This window comes from Salvelinus sp. IW2-2015, linkage group LG20 (assembly GCF_002910315.2).
Source record: "Salvelinus sp. IW2-2015 linkage group LG20, ASM291031v2, whole genome shotgun sequence".
NCBI lineage: Eukaryota > Metazoa > Chordata > Actinopteri > Salmoniformes > Salmonidae > Salvelinus > Salvelinus sp. IW2-2015.
In genome coordinates this window covers 61,774,339-61,794,728 of record NC_036860.1, presented here as the reverse complement: position 1 = coordinate 61,794,728, position 20,390 = coordinate 61,774,339, and the positions used below count along the sequence as shown (strand labels likewise).

The window sequence follows — 20,390 nt, the reverse complement described above, 5'->3', positions numbered from 1 at the left end:
GAGGCATAAGTTGTATTCTTCAAGAATCAATGGGTACATATCATCCATTTATAAGTTCAAAAAAGGTGTAGCAAATGCTGATTGCTCCTTTAAGTTCAAATGTGCATGTCCATTTCCAAGCAGGGGATCAGATAACAGTTGACCCCTCTTGTCCAAACTAAACTCCAGCCCACCCAATATGACAGTCATCACATACCAGGAGATAACTTTGAGAAAATGAAGCTGTCAGCGAGAGTGTTCAGATTTTCTGACATATAAATGAACCCAAGCTGTTGTCACAACACTTCAATATTTACACAGTGACTTCTCTAGCATCATGAGATTAGTCAAATTTATCATATGGGGTTAGTGTGGTGCTTATCATTGCTCTATAGCACCACTATGTGGCTTTAGTGGAGAACGTCTATGCCAACCAGCCAGTTGATCTTCAGACTGTTCATTTTTGAAAATGACAGATATTACAGTAAGCATGAGAGGAATGTGTAAGTGGGGGATGGCTGTAAAAATGTCTTTTTTTTACTTGGAATGCCTTGATTTAGAGTAATCTAGACACTGGCTCCCAGTCCCTTTTCTACATACCAATAATAAAGAATATACAGTTCCAGTCAAAAGTTTGGACACACCTACTCTTTCAAGGGTTTTTCTTTTTCTTTKTTTTTCTTTTTACAATTGTCTATATTGTAGAATAATAGTGAAGACATCAAAACTATGAAATAACACATATGGAATCATGTAGTAACCTAAAAAGAGTTAAACAAATATATTTTATATTTGAGATTCTTCAAAGTAGCCACCCTTTGCCTTGATGACAGCTTTGCACACTCTTGGCATTATCTATAACTTAAGTATGCTGTTTTATGAATACGACCCAGGAGAGTTATCAGACATTTCAGACTCAGACATGAGACACAGATGTGTGTGTTATGGCATCCTCACTGAAGACATTCTCAAACACTTTACGGAAAGAGACCCTGACCCTGTCCTTGAAGTCCTGGCCCATAAACACATACAGGACAGGGTTGAGGCAGCTGTTGACGTATGCCAGAGAGATGGCCAGGGGGTACCAATTCCAGGCTTCACCTGCCGAGGCAAACCTGCCATACCCAATCACCATACCTATGGTATGATACGGCAGCCAGCACACAAAGAACACTGCCACCACGCCCAGAATGAGCCAGAAGGTCCTCTGAGACTTGAAGCGAGCGCTGCTCACCCTCCTGCCGATGAGCAGGTAGCAGACAGCGATGACCAACAGGGGAACGAGGAAGCCGAGGACCAGCCTGGGAACATGGGTGGCTTTGATGGCCAAAAAGAAGCCCCTAATGTTGTTTTCGCCAAGGGGGTGTACAGAGGTGCAGATAATAATTTCGTCATTGTCGACACTATCGATGGTCCCATTATGGATCATGGTGGGGAGGCTGAGGAGCAAGGCCAGGACCCAGGCCAGACCACACAGCAACCAGGCCAGGGCGATGCTCCGGTGGTTCTGGGCCAAGACAGGCAGGATGATCAGGACAAAGCGGTCCAGGCTGATGAGAACCAGGGTGAAGACGCTGGCAAACATGTTGAGATACATGACAGAGGGGATAACCTTACACATAGCCTCTCCGAATGGCCAGTGTTGGTTCAGTATGATTTCAACCAATGAGAAAGGTATGGAGATACAGCAGAGGAGGTCTGCTACAGCCAGGTTTACAAACCAGACAGTGTTGACTGTCCTCTTCATCTTCACTCCAGCTATCCAGATGACAAATGCGTTTCCTGGGATACCAAGGACACAAGTTATGCTGTAGATGACCATGGACACCACCCGTATGGACTGATTTAGCTGCTCTGATTGATCAGTTTGAATGAACATGTCATAATAATCCTCCAAGTACTCCTCTGAGAAATTCATGTTGTCACTAGGGGAGGAATTGTTTGATACACAATGTCACTCATTGTAAAACACACCATTTTCTAAATGTATATTTTAACTTAACTTAGCATTGCAGTAAGGGTTCTCAGTGTGGTCATTCTTATAACCAGTCATAATTAATGTCAAGGGTCTTGCTGTTTATATACCATGTGGCTGCATTAACAGAATTGAAATTCAAACATTAGCACCTTCAATGTGGAAAATGTTGGTCCTTAGTTTCTACTGTCATGAAACAGAGGGGTGTCAAATCCTCTTCACAAAGTTAAACAAATATTAGAAAATAATACTATCAATTATTTTTCCCAAGTTAATTATTTAAAAGGAGCTACGTAAGAGCACACCTAAAATTCAACTGAACATTTATTTCAAACTCACCTCTTCTTTCAGGTCTCTGTTCTGATTTTGTCACTTATCTTAAGGTTTTTTGTTTTTCAGGGATAGAACGTGATGGGGAGGGGCAAGATCGATGGGACGTAGGTGACAAAATGCGTAGTAAAGTTAAAGAAAGAAGAAGTATTGAAAGTACCCGCTGGGCACACCACATAATTTCAACGTAGATAATTGGGTAATATCTGGTTGAGACATTGAGACTACAACCAACTCAAAAAGACAGGCAAAAGTTAGATGAATTTACAATGAGTTATTACTATGCATTCAACCATCTAAATGCACAACCAAATTCCAATAGAAAAACAATGTCTACTTGTCGATTTAGTTGTCAGCCAAATGTTGATCACTGCGCTTTCAACCATTTAAAAATACAGCAAAGTTCAAATGGGAATACAATGTCAGATATTTTGTTTATTTCTACAATATATTATGTTATCCCTGTGCTTCATCTAATAGCAGAACCAAACTACCTGGATTGCAGTTGAGATTACATTAAAAGTACATGGTGAAAGTAATCAAAGCCATTCGAGATTCTGCACAGATTAATACAGCACTTGTGAAGATCTCCACAGACCTGCCTCTACCTATGCATGCTATCTTATACTCAAAATGTGGCCATGGATGTGTTACTCATTTTAAGGCTGATGTTACATTTGTTTGTAAAATAGCCTTAACTTTAGGCTATTTACAGTATTACAAAAGTAATATCGTGTTTGGTTGACAACGCAACCAAATATCAACATTTAAAGGAGACGTAGCCTACTGCTTGGATAGTTTCATCTGAGCCACTGGCTTGATCCCATTCATTAACTTCGATTTTTGGTTGAGTTGGAGATGTGACTACAACATATCATTTGTTAACATGTCGACAAGTTATTAGGCTATTTATTGTATTCCAAAAGTGATACTGAATTGTGTCAACAGAACCAATTATCAACATTTGAAGGAGATGTATCTAATTTGATATGCAGTGGTGTAAAGTACTTAAAGAGAAACACTTTAAAGTACTACTTAAGTAGTTTTTTGGGGTATCTGTACTTTACTTGACTATTTATATTTTTGCAAACTTTTGCTTTTACTTCACTACATTCCTAAATAAAATTATGTACTTTTTACTCCATACATTTTCCCTGACACCCAAAAGTACTCGTTACATTTTTTTWATGCTTAGCAGGACAGGAACATTGTCCAATTTACACACTAATCAAGAGAAGATCCTTGTTTAATCCCTACTGTCTCTGATCTGGCGGACTCACAGACTCGGGAAACACAAATGCTTTGTTTGTAAATCATGTCAGAGTGTTTGAGTGTGCCCCTGGTTATCCGTAAATTAAAAAGATTAGCTTAATATAAGGAATGTGAAATGATTTATATTTTTACTTTTACTTTTGATACTTTGTATATTTTAGCAATTACATTTACTTTTGATACTTAAGTATATTTAAAACCTAATATTTGTAGACTTTTACTCAAGTAGTATTTTACTGGGTGACTTTTACTTGAGTTTTTTTATTAAGATATCTTTTTCTCAAGTATGACAATTGGGTACTATTTATGTGACAAAACAAGCAAGTACAGCGTAGAAAATCATTGCAAACCATCTAAAACCACTGTGATATARCTTTTCAATAACCCAAAATATTGTATTGTCAGCTGTTCGAAGCTGGCGTAAAAAAACGAAAGTTAAAAGAAGCAAAAACTAAATTTAAGAATGGGAACCATATAAATTTCTAGGTGAATTTGGTCGGGTCTCCCAAAAATATACATATTGCAGCTTTAAAATAAGTTTGAATTAATTTAGTCCTATTCTTTAACCTAGATTTTTGGTGGAGATGGAGGCCTATGATTTCCTAATCTGGCCCTGGATACATCTCCTTCAAAAGTTGATATTTGGCTGCATTGACAACCAAACACAATCCAATATCACTAAATATCATTACATTTGAAATCAACCAGAGCTTGAAACCCGAGGCCTATTTTCTGTTTAGTTCAATTCTGGTTTGAATTGAAACAAGAGCTATTGATGACTTTGAAAAATCCATTAGCATAATTGATGAGATATGAGTGATAAAGTATGGTCACATTTCATTTGCACTTTTAAACCTACCCTTAAGAATGACTTCTATAGCAACAGTGAATCTATTTAGGTGCTACGCACGAGTTCACCTAAAATTCAACTGAACATTTGCATCAAACTCAACTTTTCTTTCAGGTCTCTGTTCTAATTTTGTCACTTATCTTAAAGGTTTTTTGTTTCAGGGGAAGAATGTGATAGGGGGGYGGCAAAAATCTATGGGAAGTAGGTGACAAAATGAGTAATAAAGTTTAAGAAAGAAGAAGTATTGAAAGTACCCATTTGGCAAACCACATCATTTCAACATGGATATCACATTTTAGGAAAGACCCAGATGCAGACGAAGTAAGTAGTGTCGAAGTAATACACGTTTATTACTAGAACAGGGGGCAGGCAAAACGACAGGACAAGCAGAGGTCAGTAATCCAGATCAGAGTCCAAAAGGTACACAACAGCAGGCAGTCTCAGGGCAGGCAGAGGTCAATAATTCAGTGTGGTGGGACAAGGTACAGGACAGCAGGCAGAATGGTCAAAACCGGGAAAACTAGAAAACAGGAATTTTAGAAAAGCCAGGAGCAAGGGGAAAACCACTGGTAGGCTTTACGAACAAAACAAACTGGCAACAGACAAACAGAGAACACAGGTATAAATATACAGGGGATAATGATGGTAGATGGGAGACACCTGATGGGGGGGTGGAGACAAGAACAAAGACAGGTGAAATAGATCAGGGTGTAACAGGTAATACTTGGTTGAGACATTGATTAATGAGATTACAACCTATACACACCAACTCAAAAAGTTTACTGAATTTCCAATGTGTTATGACTATGATTTCAACCATCTAAATGCACGACCAAATTCCAATGAAAAYACAATGTCTGTTTTGCGATTTAGTTGTCAGCCAAATGTCTATCACTGCGCTTTCAACCATTTGAAAGTTATCTCCATAGACCTGCCTTGACCTATGAATGCTATCTTTTACATGCCCACTTTATAGGATTACATAAGAAGAAATGTATAGTTGTTTTTGTTAACATTTCGACAAGTTATTAGGCTATTTATTGCAATAAAAAAGTGATACTGAATTGTGTCAACACAACCAAATATCAACATTTGAAGGAGATGTATCTTCTGCTTGGATAGTTCCATCTGTACCACTGACTAAGTCTGGCTTTAACTCTAGTTTGTCTACAAATTAATCCTTTGATATGTGGTGGTGTAAAGTACTTAAGTAAAAAATACTTTAAAGTACTATTTAAGTAGTATTTTGGGGTATTTGTACTTTACTTTCCTATTTACATTCTTGCCTACTTTTACTTTTACTACACAACATTCCAAAAGAAAATGATGTACTTTTTACTCCATACATTTTCCCTGACACCAAATGTACTCGTTACATTTTTCATGCCTAGCAGGACAGGAAAATGGTCCAATTTACACACTAATCAAGGGAAGATCCCTGGTAATCCCTACTGTCTCCGATCTGGTGGACTCACGGACTCACAAAACACAAATGCTTTGTTTGTAAATTATGTCTGAGTGTGCCCCTGGCTATCRGTAAATTAAAAAGATTTGCTTAGTATAAGGAATTTGAAACAATTTATACTTTTACTTTTACTTTTGATACTTTGTATATTTTAGCAATTATGTTTACTTTTGAAACTTAAGTATATTTAAAACCAAATATTTTTTTACTTTTACTCAAGTAGTATTTTACTGGGTGACTTTCACTTTTACTTGAGTCATTTTCTACTAAGGTATCTTTACTTTTACTCAAGTATGACAATTGGGTACTTTTTCCACCACTGTTAATATGAGGTATTCACGTCTCCAACTCAACCTAAATTCTAAAAAAGAACAGGACTAACAGGATTAAAAAAGAACAAGACATAGAACAAATCTACTGCTTTTTAGACATGCTTTCAATAAGAATGTACATATGGTCGGGTCCCCCAAAAATGTACATACTGTATTACATTTACATTTAAGTCATTTAGCAGACGCTCTTATCCAGAGCGACTTACAAATTGGTGCATTCACCTTATGATATCCAGTGGAACAACCACTTTACAATAGTGCATCTAACTCTTTTAAGGGGGGGGAGGGGGGGGGTAGAAGGATTACTATATCCTATCCTAGGTATTCCTTAAAGAGGGGGTTTCAGGTGTCTCCGGAAGGTGGTGATTGACTCCGCTGACCTGGCGTCGTGAGGAGTTTGTTCACCATTGGGGTGCCAGAGCAGCGAACAGTTTTGACTGGGCTGAGCGGGAACTGTACTTCTCAGAGTAGGGAGGCGAGCAGGCCAGAGGTGGATGAACGCAGTGCCCTGTTTGGGTGTAGGGCTGATCAGAGCCTGAAGGTACGGAGGTGCCGTTCCCCTCACAGCTCGTAGGCAAGCACCATGGTCTTGTAGCGGATGCGAGCTTCAACTGGAAGCCAGTGGAGAGAGCGGAGGAGCGGGGTGACGTGAGAGAACTTGGGAGGTTGAACACCAGACGGGCTGCGGCGTTCTGGATGAGTTGTAGGGGTTTAATGGCACAGGCAGGGAGCCCAGCCAACAGCGAGTTGCAGTAATCAGACGGGAGATGACAAGTGCCTGGATTAGGACCTGCGCCCTCCTGTGTGAGGCAGGGTCGTACTCTGCGAATGTTGTAGAGCATGAACCTACAGGAACGGTCACCGCCTTGATGTTAGTTGAGAAGACAGGGTGTTGTCCAGGATCACGCCAAGGTCTTAGCACTCTGGGAGGAGGACACAATGGAGTTGTCAACCGTGATGGCGAGATCATGGAACGGGCAGTCCTTCCCCGGGAGGAAGAGCAGCTCCGTCTTGCCGAGGTTCAGCTTGAGGGTGGGATCCGTCATCCACACTGATATGTCTGCCAGACATGCAGAGATGCGATTCGCCACCTGGTTATCAGAAGGGGGAAAGGAGAAGATTAATTGTGTGTCGTCTGCATAGAAATGATAGGAGAGACCATGTGAGGATATGACAGAGCCAAGTGACTTGGTGTATAGCGAGAATAGGTGAGGGCCTAGAAACGAGCCTGGGGGACACCAGTGGTGAGAGCACGTGGTGCGGAGACAGATTCTCGCCACGCACCTGGTAGGAGCGACCTGTCAGGTAGGACGCAATCCAAGCGTGGGCCGCGCCGGAGATGCCCAACTCGGAGAGGGTGGAGAGGAGGATCTGATGGTTCACAGTATCAAAGGCAGCCGATAGGCTAGAAGAATGAGAGCAGAGGAAGAGAGTTAGCTTTAGCAGTGCGGAGCGCCTCCGTGACACAGAGAATAGCAGTCTCAGTTGAATGACTAGTCTTGACACTGACTGATTTGGATCAAGAAGGTCATTCTGAGAGAGATAGCAGGAGAGCTGGCCAAGGACGGCACGTTCAAGAGTTTTGGAGAGAAAGAAAGAAGGGATACTGGTCTGTAGTTGTTGACATCGGAGGATCGAGTGTAGGTTTTTTCAGAAGGGGTGCAACTCTCGCTTCTTGAAGAAGGAAGGGACGTAGCCAGCGGTCAAGGATGAGTTGATGAGCGAGGTGAGGTAAGTGAGAAGGTCTCCGGAAATGGTCTGGAGAAGAGAGGAGGGGATAGGGTCAAGCGGGCAGGTTGTTGGGCGGCCGGCGTCACAAGACGCGAGACTTCATCTGGAGAGAGAGGAGAAAGAGGTCAAAGCACAGGGTAGGGCAGTGTGAGCAGAACCAGCGGTGTCGTTTGACTTAGCAAACGAGGATCGGATGTCGTCGACCTTCTTTTCAAATGGTTGACGAAGTCATCGCGCAGAGAGGGAGGAGGGGGGGAGGGGAGGAGGATTCAGGAGGAGGAGAAGGTGGCAAAGAGTTTCCTAGGGTTAGAGGCAGATGCTTGGAATTTAGAGTGGTAGAAAGTGGCTTTAGCAGCAGAGACAGAAGAGGAGAATGTAGAGAGGAGGGAGTGAAAGGATGCCAGGTCGCGAGGAGGCGAGTTTTCCTCCATTTCCGCTCGGCTGCCCGGAGCCCTGTTCTGTGAGCTCGCAATATCTCCCGGGGGCGCAGTGGTCTAGGGCACTGCATCGCAGTGCTAGCTGCGCCACCAGAGTCTCTGGTTCGCGCCAGGCTGGGCTGGGTTGGCCAGGCTCTGTCGCAGCCGCCGCGCCGGGAGGTCCGTGGGGCGACGCACAATTGGCATAGCGTCGTCCGGGTTAGGGAGGGTTTGGCCGGTAGGGAGTTTGGCCGGTAGGATATCCTTGTCTCAGTATGTAAATGTAATAAATGTATGCACTCTACTGTAAGTCGCTCTGGAAAAGAGCGTCTGCTAAATGACTAAAATGTAAAAATGTATGTAAAATGCAATGAGTCGTCGAGCCACAGAGCAGGGGGAGGACCGAGCCGGCCTGGGAGAGGGGACATAGAGAGTCAAAGAGCAAAGGGAGGAGAGGAGGGTTGAGGAGGCAGAATCAGGAGATAGGTTGGAGAAGGTTTGAGCAGAGGAAGAGATGATAGGATGGAAGAGGAGAGAGTAGCGGGGGAGAGAGAGCGAAGGTTGGGACGGCGCGATACCATCCGAGTAGGGCAGTGTGGGAAGTGTTGGATGAGAGCGAGAGGGAAAAGGATACAAGGTAGTGGTCGGAGACTTGGAGGGGAGTTGCAATGAGATTAGTGGAAGAACAGCATCTAGTAAAGATGAGGTCAAGCGTATTGCCTGCCTTGTGAGTAGGGGGGAAGGTGAGAGGGTGAGGTCAAGAGGAGAGGAGTGGAAAGAAGGAGGCAGAGAGGAATGAAGTCAAGGTAGACGTGGGGAGGTTAAAGTCACCCAGAACTGTGAGAGGTGAGCCATCCTCAGGAAAGGAACTTATCAAGGCGTCAAGCTCATTGATAAACTCTCCAAGGGAACCTGGAGGGCGATAAATGATAAGGATGTTAAGCTTGAAAGGGCTGGTAACTGTGACAGCATGGAATTCAAAGGAGGCGATAGACAGATGGGTCAGGGGAGAAAGAGAGAATGTCCACTTGGGAGAGATGAGGATCCCAGTGCCACCACCCCGCTGACCAGAAGCTCTCGGGGTGTGCGAGAACACGTGGGCAGACGAGGAGAGAGCAGTAGGAGAGCAGTGTTATCTGTGGTAATCCATGTTTCCATCAGTGCCAAGAAGTAGAGGGACTGGAGGGAAGCATAGGCTGAGATGAACTCTGCCTTGTTGGCCGCAGATCGTCAGTTCCAGAGGCTGCCGGAGACCTGGAACTCCACGTGGGTCGTGCGCGCTAGGATCACCAGGTTAGAGTGGCAGCGGCCACGCGGTGTGAAGCGTTTGTATGGTCTGTGCAGAGAGGAGAGAAGAGGGATAGACAGACACATAGTTGACAGGCTACAGAAGAGGCTACGCTAATGCAAAGGAGATTGGAATGACAAGTGGACTACACGTCTCGAATGTTCAGAAAGTTAAGCTTACGTTGCAAAAAATCTTATTGACTAAAATGATACAGTACTGCTGGCTGGTGAAGTAGGCTAGCTAGCAGTGGCTGCGTTGTTGACTTTGTTTGAAAGTGTAGCTGGCTAGGTAACCTCGATAACTGGCTAGGTAACCTCGATAACCTCGATAATTACTCTAAACTACACAATTATCTTGGATACAAAGACAGCAAAGACAACTATGTAGCTAGCTAACACTACACTAATCAAGTCGTTCCGTTGTAATGTAATCGTTTCTACAGTGCTGCTATTCGGTAGAAGTTGGCTAGCTGGCTAGCTAGCAGTGTTGACTAGGTAGGAGAACGGCGGCGCGGCGGACGAAAATAGCTGGCTAGSTAACCTCGATAATTACTCTAAACTACACAATTATCTTAGATACAAAGACAGCAAAGACAACTATGTAGCTAGCTAACACTACACTAATCAAGTCGTTCCYTTGTAATGTAATAGTTTCTACAGTGCTGCTATTCGGTAGAKGTTGGCTAGCTGGCTAGCTAGCAGTGTTGACTACGTTAGAAGGACGAAAATAGCTGGCTAGCTAACCTCGATAATTACTCTAAACTACACAATTATCTTTGATACAAAGACGGATGTAGCTAGCTAAGAAAAAATTGCTAAGKTCAAACAAATCAAACCGTTGTACTGTAATGAAATMAAATGAAATGTAATACTACCTGTGGAGCGAAGCGAAATGCGACTACTCGCTCCAACCCGGAAGTGCTCACTCGTATTATGTATTGCAGCTTTAAATTAAGTTTGATTTGATTTAGTCCTATTCGTTAATCTAGATTTTTGGTGGAGATGGAGGCCTATGATTTCCTAATCTGGCCCTGATGCATCTCCTTCAAATGTTGATATTTGGTTGCATTGACAACCAAACACAATCCAATATCACTAAATATCATTACATTTGAAATCAACCAGAGCTCGAAACCCTAGGCCTATTGTCTATGTTTAGTTCTATTCTGGTTTGAATTGAAACAACAGCTGTTGATGACATTGCATGTGCCATATAGGCCTTAGTATAATTGATGAGATATGAGTAATAAAGTTTGGTCACGTTTCATTTGCACTTTTGAACCTACCCTTTAGAATGACTTCGATAGCAACAGTGAATCTATTTATTTTTGAAGTGGAGTTTTCGCAACAATCATTCTCACGATAGTACATTGGTAATAGTCAGTGACAAATACCATAGCTAAACAGGGTTTGGTTAAAACCCTGGATGGGAGACCAAAGGGTAGCTGTAGATGGATCACTTCTCCAGTAGGAGGTGCTGCCCAGCCTAGAGTTTATTTTCTGATAGTGGATATAGATCTGACGTGGTTTTAAAGGTAAATATTCAACATATTGTATACAAGGTTTGTCTGTTGAAATTTGGTTACCATGATGACATAATCCTGTGGTTGAAATGTCACCTTCAAAACAACAGTTGATTACTTTTTTCAAATCCAATGTATTTCCACGTAGATTCCACGTCACAATATGTTGACAATATACGTTGAAACAATGTTGATTCAACCAGTTTGTGCCCAGTAGGTAGTGTCACACCCTGGCCGAGAGGGATTGTGAATATATCCTAATACCATGGTTTTGACTATCAATCAATCAATCAAATTGATTATATAAACCCCTTTTTACATCAGCAAAAATAACTTTACAGATACCCAGCTTAAAATCCCAACGAGAAAGCAATGCTGAAGCACAGTGGCAAGGAAAAACTCCCTAGAACGAAGGAACCCAGGAAGAACCCTTGAGAGGAACCAGGCTCAGAAGGGTGGCCAGTCCTCTACTGGCTGTACCAGGTAGAGATTATGTGGCCATTAACTGGTTGCCTGACAATTCAAACTGAATTCTTCCGCTGCTCTCTTTGCTACATACTTCAGTCTGAGACTGCCATCGTTGAAGTTAGTTGTGGTGACGTCAAAATGAGGGGTGTTGTGCAAATCAAATTCATCAGCGATTGGATCATCTCTAACCAATCCAAATATCAAATCCAATGACACATTTTCAAAATGCTGCTTTACCCACGTGTTTTCTGGCTCAACCCATCGGTTTCTGGGACCAATCAGAACGGTTAGAATATGTTCACGTTTGGTGAAGGGCCAGGAGGTACTCAGATACAGACTCATTGTGGAGAAGACTGTGTGGTCCCATCTGGCTCAGTTGGTAGAGCATGGTGCTAGCATCACCAGGGTTGTGGGTTTGATTCCCACAGGGAAGCAGTATAAAAATGTGTCCTCTGACTACGTCACTCTGGATGAGAGTGTTTCCTAAAATGTAAGAAACTAACGTGTGTGATTTGGCTGGAGCAAGAAGTCAAGGTAGCCAGGCAAATTAAATGGTGGAAAATATATGAATATTATAGATAGATGAATACACATTTAGCTAAACTTAGGGAAATGTTTAGTCTTAGTGAGGATGTGTTCCCATCATTACACTTCCACTTTGAGGCATGTGAGAATAAAACCACTCATATTAATAAACAACAATGCATGTAAAAAGTTTCAGATGTGTCTGGGAAAATGTTTGTTCCTTTTCAGAAACATTTAATTTGATCCATCTATCACTTCTCCACTCAGAAAAAGGAAGTAACATTTTAGAGGTTCACTTCTCCACTCAGAAAAAGGAAGTAACATTTTCCAGGACACCTCAAACTCTTCACATGCATTTTGATCTATTCAAATGAATGGTTTTATTCTCACAAGCCTCAGAGTGGAACACATCCTCACTAAGACCGAACATCTATCAAATCAAATCAAAGTTAATTTGTCACATGCACCGAATACAACAGGTGTTGACCTTACAGTGAAATTCATAATTACAAGCCCTTGACCAGCAGTGCAGTTTTAAGAAAATATGATTATTTTTTTAAAGTAAGAGATATGAATAACAAATAATTAAAGAGCAGCAGTAAATAACAAAAGCGGGGCTATATACAGGGGGTACCGGTACAGAGTCAATGTCAATGTGCGGGGGCACCGGTGTCGAGGTAATTGAGGTAATATGTACATGTAGGTAGAGTTATTGGGATTCTCTGCCCCTAACCCTATTACAGGGGCTGAGTCACTGGCTTACTGGTGCTCTGTCATGCCGTCCCTAGGAGGGGTGCGTCACTTGAGTGGGTTGAGTTACTGACGTGATCTTCCTGTCTGGGTTGGCGCCCCCCCTTGGTTTGTGCTGTGGTGGAGATCTTTGTTMGCTATACTCGGCCTTGTCTCAGGATTGTAAGTTGGTGGTTGAAGATATCCCTCTAGTGGTGTGGGGCTTGTGCTTTGGCGAGTGGGTGGGGTTATATCCTTCCTGTTTGGCCCTGTCCGGGGGTATCATCTGATGGGGCCACAGTGTCTCCTGACCCCTCCTGTCTCAGCCTCCCAGTATTTATGCTGCAGTAGTTTATGAGTCGGGGGCTAGGGTCAGTTGGTTATACCTGGAGTACTTCTCCTATCTTATCCAGTGTCCTGTGTGAATTTAAGTATGCTCTCTCTAATTCTCTCGTTCTCTCTTTCTTTCTCTCTCTCGGAGAACCTGAGCCCTAGGACCATACGTCACGGCAAACCGGGCATGATGACTCCTTGCTGTCCCCAGTCCACCTGGCCTTGCTGCTGTTCCAGTTTCAACTGTTCTGCCTGCTGTTATGGAACCCCTACCTGTTCAACTCTTAATGATCGGCTATGAAAAGCCAACTGACTTTTATTCCTGATTATTATTTGACCATGCTTGTCATTTATGAACATTTTGAAAATCTTGGCTCTCTCTAATTCTCTCCTTCTCTCTTTCTTTCTCTCTCTCGGAGGACCGGAGCCCTAGGACCATACGTCAGGACTACCGGGCATGATGACTCCTTGCTGTCCCCAGTCCGCCTGGCCCTGCTGCTATTCCAGTTTCAACTGTTCTGCCTGCGGTTATGGAACCCCTACCTGTCCCAGACCTGCTGTTTTCAATTCTTAATGATCGGCTATGAAAAGCCAACTGACATTTATTCCTGATTATTATTTGACCATGCTTGTCATTTATGAACATTTTGAAAATCTTGGCTCTCTTCTAATTCTCTCCTTCTCTCTCTCTTTCTCTCTTCGGAGGGCCTGAGCCCTGGGACCGTGCTCGGGGCTGCCGGGCGTGATGGCTCCTTGCTGTCCCCAGTCCACCTGGCCTTGCTGCTATTCCAGTTTCAGCTGTTCTGCCTGCGGTTATGGAACCGCACCTGTCCCGGACCTGCTATTTTCAACTCTTGATGATCGGCTATGAAAAGCCAACTGAAATTATTCATGATTATTATTTGACCATGCTTGTCACTTATGAACATTTTGAACATCTTGGCATAGTTCTGTTATAATCTCCACCCAGCACAGCCAGAAGAGGACTGGCCACCCTCATAGCTGGTTCCTCTTAGGTTTCTTCCTAGGTTTTGGCCTTTCTAGGGAATTTTTCCTAGCCACCGTGCTTCTACACCTGCATTGCTTGCTGTTTGGGGTTTTAGGCTGGGTGTCTGTACAGCACTTCGAGATATTAGCTGATGTACGAAGGGCTATATAAAATAAACTTGATTTGATTTGATTTGAGTTATTAAAGTGACTATGCATGGACAATAACAGAGAGTAGCAGCAGCGTTCCAGAGGGGTGGGGGGGGGGGGGGGGGGGGGCAATGCAAATAGTCTGGGTAGCCATTTGATCAGGTGTTCAGGAGTCTTATGGCTTGGGGTAGAAACTATTTAGGAGCCTCTTGGACCTAGACTTGGTGCTCCAGGACTGCTTGCCATGTGGTGGCAGAGAGAACAGTTTTTTAGACAATTTTTAGGGCCTTCCTCTGACACAGCCTGGTATAGAGGTCCTGGATGGCAGGAAGCTTGGCCCTGGTGATGTACTGGGCCTTACGTACTACCCTCTGTAGTGCCTTGCGGTCGGAGGCCAAGCAGTTGCCATACCAGGCAGTGAAGCAAACCGTCAGGATGCTCTTGATTGTGCAGCTATAAAACCTTTTGAGGATCTGAGGACCCATGCCAAATCATTTCAGTCTCCTGAGGGGGAATAGGTTTTGTCGTGCCCTTTTCACGACTGTCTTGGTGTGCTTGGACCATGTTAGATTGTTGGTGATGTGGACGCCAAGGAACTTGAAGCTCTCAACCTGCTTCACTACAGCCCCATCGATGAGAATGGGGGCGTGCTCGGTCCGCCTTTTCCTGTAGTCCACAATCATCTCRTTTGTCTTGATCACGTTGAGGGAGATGTTGTTGTCCTTGCACCACATGGTCAGGTCTCTGACCTCCTCCCTATAGGCTGTCTCATCATTGTCGGTGATCAGGCCTACCACTGTTGTGTCATCAGCAAACTTAATGATAGTGTTGGAGTCGTGCCTGGCCGTGCAGTCATGAGTGAACAGGGAGTACAGGAGTGGACTGAGCACGCACCCCTGAGGGGCCCCTGTGTTGAGGATCAGCGTGGCGGATGTGTTGTTACCTACCCTTACCACCTGTGGGCGGCCTGTCAGGAAGTCCAGGATCCAGTTGCAGAGGAAGGTGTTTAGTCCCAGGGTCCTGAGCTTAGTGATGAGCTTTGAGGGCACTATGGTGTTGAAGGCTGAACTGTAGTCAATGAATAGCATTCCCACATAGGTGTTCCTTTTGTCCAGGTGTGAAAGGGCAGTGTGGAGTGCAATGGAGATTGCATCATCTGTGGATCTGTTGGTGCGGTTTGCAAATTGGAGTGGGTCTAGGGTTTCTGGGATAATGGTGTTGATGTGAGCCATGACCAGCCTTTCAAAGCATTTCATGGCTACAGACGTGAGTGCTACGGGTCGGTAGTCAATTAGGCAGGTTACCTTAGTGTTCTTGGGCACAGGGACTATGGTGGTCTGCTTGAAACATGTTCGTATTACAGACCCAGACAGGGAGAGGTTGAAAATGTCAGTGAAGACACTTGCCAGTTAGTCAGAGCATGCTCGGAGTACACGTCCTGGTAATCCGTCTGGCCCTGCGGCCTTGTGAATGTGTACCTGTTTAAAGGTCTTACTCACATCGGCTGCGGAGAGTGTGATCACACAGTCGTCTGGAACAGCTGATGCTCTCATGCATGTTTTAGTGTTACTTGCCACGAAGCGAGCATAGAAGTTATTTAGCTCATCTTGTAGGCTCGTGTCACTGGGCAGCTCTCGGCTGTGCTTCTCTTTGTAGTCTGTAATAGTTTGCAAGCCCTGCCACATCCGACGAGCGTCGGAGCCGATGTAGTACGATTCGATCTTAGTCCTGTATTGACGCTTTACCTGTTTGATGGTTCGTCGGAGGGCATAGTGGGATTTCTTATAAACTTCCGGGTTAGAGTCCTGCTCCTTGAAAGCGGCAGCTCTACCCTTTAGCTCACTGCGAATGTTGCCTGTAATCCATGGCTTCTGGTTGGGGTATGTACGTACAGTCACTGTGGGGACGACATCCTCGATGCACTTATTGATAAAGCCAGTCACTGATGTGGTGTACTCAATGCCAGCGGAAGACTCCCTGAACATATTCCAGTATGTGCTAGCAAAGCAGTCCTGCATTTTAGTATCTGCTTCATCTGACCACTTTTTTATAGACCGAGTCACTGGTGCTTCCTGCTTTAATTTTTGCTTGTAAGCAGGAATCAGGAGGATAGAATCATGGTCAGATTTGCCAAATGGAGGGCGAGGGAGAGCTTTGTACGCGTCTCTGTGTGTGGAGTAAAGGTGGTCATCAGTCATCAGTTTAATGAAACATTTTAAGAGTGAAGTGTGTTTGTTTTTTTCAATTTAATGTTTTATTAAATTTATTTTTATTTATTTTTATTCTTGTTTTTCAATCAACCAACAAAACACATTCTACATTCACAGATGTGACAGACTTAAAAAATATATCAAAAATATTTAAAAAGATATAAAAAAATATTAAAATAATAATAATAATAATAAAATTAAAATAAAATAGATATATATATATATATATATTATATATACATACAGATACAGATACAATATACAGATACAAGATACAGATACAAATCTCAAAGCAGATCATGATGGACAAATGTTTCATATCAAATTTCAGGTCATGGAGACACCCCAGATTCCTCTGCTGTCAGCTGACACGTGAAAGACTCAGCCTACTACATGTGAACCACAGCCATGTGTTACATCACGTCGACACCCCAAGTACCACATCCATTGAGGTCATCATGACAACTGAGGATATAATCTCCAAGTACAAGGACGTGTTGGATGGGCTCGGCTGCCTTCCTGGAGAGCTACACCTAGAAGTAGACAGTGCAGCCCTGGCCTATGCAGCAGCTACCAAAACGGATACCTATTGCACTGAAGAAAAGGATCACAAAGGCCACAGAGCCTACACCGTGGATCAGTAACAAAGTTGTCATTGCAAAACCTGATAAGCTACAAATATGCATGGACCCCAGTGCACTCAAAAAAGCCTTACTGAGATGGCACTTCCAGATGCCCACAATAGAAGAGATTCTACCAGAGATATCCAACGCAAAGGTATTCTCAGTACCCGATGCCAAAGATATAGATGGCTGAGAATGCCATTTGGAATTAAGCCAGCAGCTGAAGAATACCAGCACAGACAATGTGAAGCACTACCGACTTAAAAGGAGTGAGTGTGATCGCAGATGACATTCTACTCTATGGATGTGGGGACACACACGAAAAAGGCGATGGCAGATCATGACAGAAACCTTACAGCTCTCCTGCAGGGAGCAAGAGATGTCAACCTGAAGCTGAACAAAAAGAAACTACGGTTAAAGCTACCTAGTGTGACATACATGGGTCAACTTCACACCACAGAGGGCCTTCACCCTGACCCAGAGAAAATAACAGCCATTCAGAACATGGGTACATCAACTGACGTCAAGTCACTACAGCGGCTGTTGGGGTTTGTGAACTATCTTGCAAAATTCATGCCCCGCCTATCTGATGTGTGTGAGCCGCTCAGAAGACTGACTGACAAGGACGTTGACTGGACATGGCTACCACAGCATGACACAGCAGTTGAGACTATCAAACAGTTAGTTACACAACACCCAGTGCTCAAATACTACGACCTGAATGACGAAGTCACACTGCAGTGTGATGCCAGTGAGACAGGTTTGGGTGCAGCCCTTCTATAGAAAGGACAACCTGCTTATATTTGCCTCCAGAACATTGACTCAGACAGAACAAAGAAATGCACAGATTGAGAAAGAATATCTTTTCATTGTTTTTGCATGTGACAAGTTTGACCAGTATCTGCATGGCAGAGAGTTAATCACAATACACAGCGACCACAAACCGCTTGAGACGATCTTCAAGAAATCCTTACTCACAGCACCCAAGCGACTGCAGAGAATGTTGCTGAGGCTACAAAGATACCAACTCCACGTGTAATACAAACAAGGCAAAGAACTACATGTAGCTGACTTCCTGTCCAGAACAGCTCAATCAATCACAGAGCACAGACAAATGCAAACACCAGCCACGGTCTACGCTATGGGTCTAGCCACAACTGACCTGGAACAGGTGGATCACACCAGTGATGTCAACATCTCAACTAAGACAACGGAGTCAATCAAAGCACACTGTTCCCAGGACCCACTGTTTCAGGCTCTGTACCCACAAATCAACAACGGCTGGCCTGGAACCAAACAGGCTGTGAGTCACGCACTGAAAGATTTATGAACGTACAAAGAGGAGCTCACCACAGAAAATGTTTTCATCCCTGACATGTAACGTGMTGACTTTCTATACAAAATACACTCTAGCCACTCAGGCATAGAGGCCAGTCTCAGAAAGGCACGTGATGCTGTTTTCTGGCCAAGGATTACGGAGGACGTAAATATCTTTATCAGCAAATGTGTCACCTGTAACTCCATCCAGAAGAGACAACAAAAGGAGACCCTCATCCCCCACCAAATCCCTCCCCTCCCATGGTCCAAGATCAGGATGGACTTACTCACAGTCAACAAAAGCAACTACCTCATCATGGTCGATTATTACTCGGACTACTGGGAGCTTGACGAGCTGAAAGACACCACATCAGACACCATCGTTGAATGCTGCAAAAAGCAGTTCAGCGGACATGGTGTTGCCCACACTGTTGTTTCTGATAACCCCCCCCCCCCCCCCCTCTCCGGAATGGACTTTCAAAAATGTGCTGATGAGGGGTACTTTAAACATGTGACGTCATCACCGTATCACAGCCAAAGCAATGGCAAAGCGGAATCAGCAGTGAAAATTGCCAAAAGCTCCTAAAAAAGGCTGCGATGGATGGTGAAGACCCATGGAAAGCAGTGTTGGCATGGCATAATACTCCAACAGAGGGACTTAACAGTTCTCCGGTACAGCGACTCATGTCCAGGCGCACACGCACGATCCTACCCACCATGACAAAATTGCTCAACCCCAAGTGGTACAAAATGTCATTCCAAGAAAACAAGCAAAAGGGCTGACCGCAAAACTACACTATGACACACATGCCTGTGACATGCCCAACATCATCCAAGGACAAACAATTGTTCTCTACTAGCAAATGGTAAAAAATACAGCAGAAAATACATTTGTGCAGTGACTGAACAACGCAGGATCCCCCCAAACGACCAACAAACAAACACGGATGAGGATGACTGGGGACCATGGAACGAACCTGTTCCAAGCAGGTGGTGAACAACAGGCAGCTGATATGGAAGCAGCCCCATGCCTGAAAATATAACTCTGACACACCAGAACCAGGGCAAATATCAGGCCGCCTGTGAGATACTCCAGYGACTATGTTGTTTAATCTTAAAGGTTCAAATTGTTGGTCATTTTTTTTGGTAAGAGGGAAGAGGGTAGTCTGCTTATTGACTTTAAAGTTGATGCTTATTGAAGGTACTTGAATAAGAACACAGTTATATATTTTTGTTAACAGTGTAATGTTTTCATTGGCAAGGGACTAACCCCAGTTCTCCTGTTTATGAGTCGAGGAGCAGTTATCTTCATTTGTTGTGTAAAGGAAGATGTTATGAGATGTCGCCAAGCCAATAGATGGCGCTGCTGTTATCTGTATCTGAGTGTGATGCTATATAGTACTAGTGAGCCAAATTAGGCATTACTTACTATGCACTGAATGGAGCTGTATGCATGCTACCGAGTGATGCTTAAGTAAATAATTTCTAATCAACATTATCTTGGTCTTGTATAGAACAAACAGCACACAAAACAGGCCCGAACAACAATGCATTGGCAGGGCATTTCAAGCAAAGCCAACTAGCAGTGATAATGTATTGGGCCTATACCTTACTGCACAGACCTCATTGCTACAGTACTGTTTTTAATTGGTTAATGTTGCATAGGCTTAAGTTTTTTATGTCATGTTCCAAAACAATCTGAGCAGTTGATCTTGGCTTGCATTTTGACTCAGAAAAGGTTGGTGATCACTGTTCTAGAGTTTTCCCTGTTAACACTATCAACGTTTCCCTTTACTGTGGAAATTGTAATCAAATCAACACAATATCAGCCACTTTCAATGCAACATACTGAAACAAAACAAACTATGCAAGAGATTTTATTGTAGGC

General features: G+C 43.6%; 1 protein-coding gene across 1 annotated transcript; it reads right to left on the bottom strand.

Annotated features, from left to right (window-relative positions):
• Window positions 1-632: 632 nt before the first annotated feature.
• On the bottom strand, window positions 633-1,897 carry LOC111981912 (C3a anaphylatoxin chemotactic receptor-like). The gene has a single exon (XM_024013400.2). The coding sequence runs from the start codon at window positions 1,895-1,897 to the stop codon at window positions 896-898; it is 1,002 nt and encodes a 333-aa protein (XP_023869168.1). The 3' UTR covers window positions 633-895.
• Between the last annotated feature and the right edge of the window lie 18,493 nt (window positions 1,898-20,390).

Excerpts from the sequence above, each read along its gene's own strand:
- LOC111981912 (XM_024013400.2), bottom strand. The coding sequence starts at position 1,897 with ATGAATTTCTCAGAGGAGTACTTGGAGGATTATTATGACATGTTCATT.